The sequence below is a fragment of the Mustela nigripes genome, chromosome 2 (assembly GCF_022355385.1).
Source record: "Mustela nigripes isolate SB6536 chromosome 2, MUSNIG.SB6536, whole genome shotgun sequence".
Classification (NCBI taxonomy): Eukaryota; Metazoa; Chordata; class Mammalia; order Carnivora; family Mustelidae; genus Mustela; species Mustela nigripes.
The window spans coordinates 12,192,874-12,198,181 of NC_081558.1; the positions used below are offsets into that span (position 1 = coordinate 12,192,874).

At 44.4% G+C, this 5,308-nt stretch overlaps 1 protein-coding gene across 5 annotated transcripts in view; it reads left to right on the top strand.

Moving 5' to 3' along the window:
* Positions 1-5,102, top strand: part of LOC132011116 (cytochrome P450 4F5-like) — a 19,753-nt gene extending 14,651 nt beyond the window's left edge. For all 5 annotated transcript variants that reach the window (XM_059389280.1, XM_059389281.1, XM_059389282.1 and 2 more), the window contains 4 exons: positions 3,572-3,705; positions 3,787-3,851; positions 4,017-4,099; positions 4,505-5,102. In XM_059389280.1, coding sequence (XP_059245263.1) covers positions 3,572-3,705; positions 3,787-3,851; positions 4,017-4,099; positions 4,505-4,682 — 460 coding nt within the window. In that variant the 3' untranslated portion in view covers positions 4,683-5,102. The remainder of the gene's footprint in view (positions 1-3,571; positions 3,706-3,786; positions 3,852-4,016; positions 4,100-4,504) is intronic.
* The last annotated feature ends 206 nt before the right edge of the window (positions 5,103-5,308 follow it).

Consider the following 5,308-nt stretch of genomic DNA (forward strand, 5'->3'; position numbering starts at 1 on the left):
CCCCCCGGCAACCCTCAGTTTGTTTTGTGAGATTAAGAGTCACTTATGGTTTGTCTCCCTCCCAATCCCATCTTGTTTCATTTATTCTTCTCCTACCCACTTAAGCCTCCATGTTGCATCACCACTTCCTCATATCAGGGAGATCATATGATAGTTGTCTTTCTCTGCTTGACTTATTTCGCTAAGCATGATACGCTCTAGTTCCATCCATGTTGTCGCAAATGGCAAGATTTCATTTCTTTTGATGGCTGCATAGTATTCCATTGTGTATATATACCACATCTTCTTGATCCATTCATCTGTTGATGGACATCTAGGTTCTTTCCATAGTTTGGCTATTGTGGACATTGCTGCTATAAACATTCGGGTGCATGTGTCCCTTTGGATCACTACATTTGTATCTTTAGGGTAAATACCCAATAGTGCAATTGCTGGGTCATAGGGCAGTTCTATTTTCAACATTTTGAGGAACCTCCATGCTGTTTTCCAGAGTGGCTGCACCAGCTTGCATTCCCACCAACAGTGTAGGAGGGTTCCCCTTTCTCCGCATCCTCGCCAGCATCTGTCATTTCCTGACTTGTTGATTTTAGCCATTCTGACTGGTGTGAGGTGATATCTCATTGTGGTTTTGATTTGTATTTCCCTGATGCCGAGTGATATGGAGCACTTTTTCATGTGTCTGTTGGCCATCTGGATGTCTTCTTTGCAGAAATGTCTGTTCATGTCTTCTGCCCATTTCTTGATTGGATTATTTGTTCTTTGGGTGTTGAGTTTGCTAAGTTCTTTATAGATTCTGGACACTAGTCCTTTATCTGATATGTCGTTTGCAAATATCTTCTCCCATTCTGTCAGTTGTCTTTTGATTTTGTTAACTGTTTCCTTTGCTGTGCAAAAGCTTTTGATCTTGATGAAATCCCAGTAGTTCATTTTTTCCCTTGCTTCCCTTGCCTTTTGCGTTGTTCCTAGGAAGATGTTGCTGCGGCAGAGGTCGAAGAGGTTGCTGCCCGTGTTTTCCTCAAGGATTTTGATGGATTCCTTTCGTACATTGAGGTCCTTCATCCATTTTGAGTCTATTTTTGTGTGTGGTGTAAGGGAATGGTCCAATTTCATTTATTATTATTTCTTACATTTAATCCTTTTTCCATATGAAATCCATACTGATCTAAGTGCTGAATTAGGAATCTGTTTTTTTCTCCAAATGGTTAACTGATTATTTCAACAGAATTTGATACGTATTTTTGTATTTGTCTTAGGATTTTAAATAACAGTTTTACAATAAATTAAATTTGTTTGCATGTTAGGGTTTATCTCTGGACTTCATTCTGTTCTATCTATTCACATATTCAAACGTAAGTACTAAGTAGTCTTCCTGATCATATTAAAAAACATTTTCATACTTGATAAAGTTGGTCCTGTCTCATTACTTTGCATTTTTTCTTGAATTTTAACTTATTTCATTTGATTCTGTGATTGGATTGGGTAGTTTGAAAAATACTCTTGACAATTTTAATTAGTTAGTTATTTGGGCATCAGGTGCCAAAGATGAAGTTAACCGTGGCCCTCAATTCATGACTAATTATCATCATTTTTCTATACAATACTTACTTATTTCCATTCATCCCAATTCTCCACTTGCAGCCCTCCGCCTCTATGATTCTAGAGCATTTAATCCTTTTGTTTGCATAATTTGTTGTTTTGGGTGGATGTATCTTAAAATTCACAAATATGTGTTATATCACAGATCAGGTCCTGCTGGTTCTTACCTTTTTCAGAAACATAGCACTATGATTTTATTAGACATCCCTGATTCTGTGTTGCATTTAGGTTCTTGCTTTGAAATGTCATATAGAACTCTCTCCAGTCCCTCAAAGCTTAATACCCAGGAGGCTTCTATCTCATTACTGCAGTGAATATCTTGGTGTGCATGTCTTTATCTACCTGTCTGAGACTTTCTCTGGGTTCTGTGCCCAAGAGCCAGCTTGCTAGGTTGTAAAACACCCATTACCTTTCCTTGATCACACTGATGCCTTCTAGAGTGATCGTTCCTGTCCATACATTCACTATCAGCGCATGAGGTTTCTCTACCCCTACACTTCAGCTACTTAATCCTAACCATCACCCACCTTGTTAATTCTCCCCTTGAGTAGATGTGAGATAATATTTCATTGCTAGATATTTTCCATTTCTCTCATAACCAGCGACTTTGAGCTTCTCTTCATGTTTTAAATCTCTGAGTATGAGCTCCCGTGAATTCCTAGATCATGTTCTTTGTCTGCTTATCTCTTGAGCCCCAGTCATCTCTCTTGTTGATTTGCAGGAATTTCTTGTATATTCAAGATGCTGTTCTAGATCTATCTAGCTATTGCAGATAATCTGTGAATCTCTCCTCTGAATGTTAATTTGGTCCCTGCTGTCTTTTGTTAAACAGAAATCCTTAATTCTGTGCATATTTTTCCTTTTTTTTTTTTGTCTTCCAGTTTATGTGTTGGGGGTTTTAAGAATTCCTTCCTACTCATAGGTCACAAAGATGTCTTCTATGTTATATCTTCTTTTAACTTTATGGTTTTATCTTTTAAATATAAGAGAAGACTCCATCTTGATGTGGAGTGTGTGATAATTCAGTTCTTTTTGTTTCCACATCATCCGTTGTCTGAGCCATCCATTGTCCAGGGGTTGTGGGGCCTCCTTTACAGATGTTACATTTTTACATATCCATGTGCCTGTCTCTGAGCTCTCTATCCTGTCCCATGGGTGTATTTTCCTGTTCTTGCAACAGTGTCATGCTGTTATTTTATTTTAATACCACGCTTTTTCTGGTGGATGAATTCCCTTTCTTCAATTTTTGTTTTTAAATTGCTATAGCTCTTGAACTTTATTTTTCTTCAAATGTAGTAACATCACTGAGTTCCAAAAAAACCCAACAACTAGATTTTTACTGGATTGCCTTGAATATATCAATTAACTTGTAGGAATCCACATCTTTATAATATTAGGTCATCCCACCTTAGAGTGTGGGTCTCATTTGTTCAAATAACCTTTTAAGTCCAGTATAGAGATTTTTTTTCCCTTTTCAGCCAACTGTATACCTTAAAAAACTTTCTTATGCAAATATGTTAATACTTTCAAGGATTCCTGTGAATGGTGTGCTTTGCTCAGAAATGCTTCTAGGGTACCTGGGAGGCTCAATTGCTTAAGCCACTGCCTTCACTCATTCACTCAGGTCATGGTCCTGGGGTCCTGGGATCAAGTCCCACATTGGGCTCCCCCTGCTCTGTGGGAAGCCGTCTTCTCCCTCTCCCTCTGCCTGCCAATCCCCCTGCTTGTGCTGTCTGCCAAATAAATAAATACATTCTTAAAAAAAAAAATTCTTCCAAAAATACCAGGCTAAATTTCCTTCTAGTGACTTTTGTGATTTTGATTTTCTAATGCCTAAGTCTTTGGCCCATCTGGAATTTATTTTGTTATAGAAGTGAGAGTCAGAGCAAGATGGGGAGAGGGTCTTCAGGGGCAGCAGGAGGGCTGGGGGAGTCTTTGATTCGATCCCTGGATAATTGTTGGGGGTCTTCCTTAGGGACGACCTGGCCCAGTTGCCCTTCCTGACCATGTGCATTAAGGAGAGTCTGCGGCTGCACCCACCGGTTACAGTCATTGCCCGCCGCAGTACCCAGGACGTCGGGCTCCCTGATGGCCGGGTCATCCCCAAAGGTGTCCACAGCATCAGGGGGAGGAGGGTGGTAGTCCCATCAGCTGAGACCTCACCCTGACTATTACTCTTTTCCCTCATAGGGAACATCTGTGTCATCAGCATCTTTGGGATTCATCACAACCCGTCTATCTGGCCGGACCCTGAGGTGCAATTCCTCTCTCTTCTCCATCCCTCGACCCAATGAAGCAGCAGGGTCCTGACTGGGGAAGTCAGACACTCCCTTTCCACTATATCCACATCAGTCTTTTCTAGGATTGTCTGGGTATCTTGGGAAACCCCACCCAGCAGCCTTGCCTCTCTCCACCCTTAGGTATACAATCCCTTTCGCTTTGACCCAGAAAACATCAAGGAGAGGTCACCCTTGGCTTTTATTCCCTTCTCTGCGGGGCCCAGGTGAGCTCAGGGGGCATCCGAGGTGGGAATGGGGCGGTGGGGCAGGGGTCTGGGACTGAGATCCCAGACAAGGTTGTGGGGGGCGGGAAAGGAGGAAATTGAGGATGGCTCTCCTTCTCTCCCCTCCTCAGAGGTTAGAGGTAAGGGTCTGGGAAGTGGGGGTAGGATAGGTCCAACGAGGGGTCCACGGTGTGGGCCGCGCCCCTTCCCCAGTCTCCTGGCCTGAGTCCAGGGCTGGGGTCCGAGTCAAGCTCGGGGCTAGGCAAGCCCACATGGGGATCCCAGGCATGGTTTGCTCCCCTCCTGGATCCCTGCGGGCGGGGCAAAGGGTCCCGGACCAGGTTCTGGGCGCCATGGGGCCTGCTGGGGTCCCTGGCGAGTCAGAGCCCCCACTGGTGCCCGCAGGAACTGCATTGGGCAGACGTTCGCCATGACCGAAATGAAGGTGGTCCTGGCGCTGACGCTGCTGCGCTTCCGGGTCCTGCCGGGCGAGGAGGAGCCGCGCAGGAAGCCGGAGCTGATCCTGCGCGCGGAGGGCGGACTCTGGCTGCGCGTGGAGCCGCTGAGCGCGGCACCCCGGTGACCCAGACCCTACACGCCTCACTTTACGGATTCCTGGGGATGAAACTGTGTCATCTCCTCTGTCGGAGCCTCACCGAGAGCCAGCAGGAGGCGCTTGGGACCTGTGGGCACTCAGGGGTGGGTGAGGGGAGGGGAGACTGATGATGTCTGAGCCCAAGACCCTGACAGCCTTTTCAGCTGACTACAGGCCCCATGCTGATTGTGGGTTCTCTCAGAGTTCATAATAAGGTAGTTTATCCTGTAGGCAATAGGGAGCCGTAGGAGGTGTTTGAGCAGGAGGGAGATCAGGGTTAAGGACTGACTTAAGGGGCATGTCTGAGTCTCTGGGTCACAGGAGAACCCGTGGTGGCACTGCACTCTGATCACCCTGCTCTCTGTTCATAGCTAATAAACCTAAACTTTTTAACCTCAGAATCCTTTACTATGTTTCTATAGTTAACTCTGTTTACTTCAACACAGCAAATATAGATACTTTATCCTGTGTGTCTGATCATTGCAATCACTGTGTCTGTTATACAGGCTGTTTTTGGTGGTTTTCACTGGTAGGGTCGTGTTCTTGTGTGCCTGGTTATCTTTGTCTGGGTGTTGGTTATGATATTTGAAATAACATTTGTAAAAAAAAAAAAA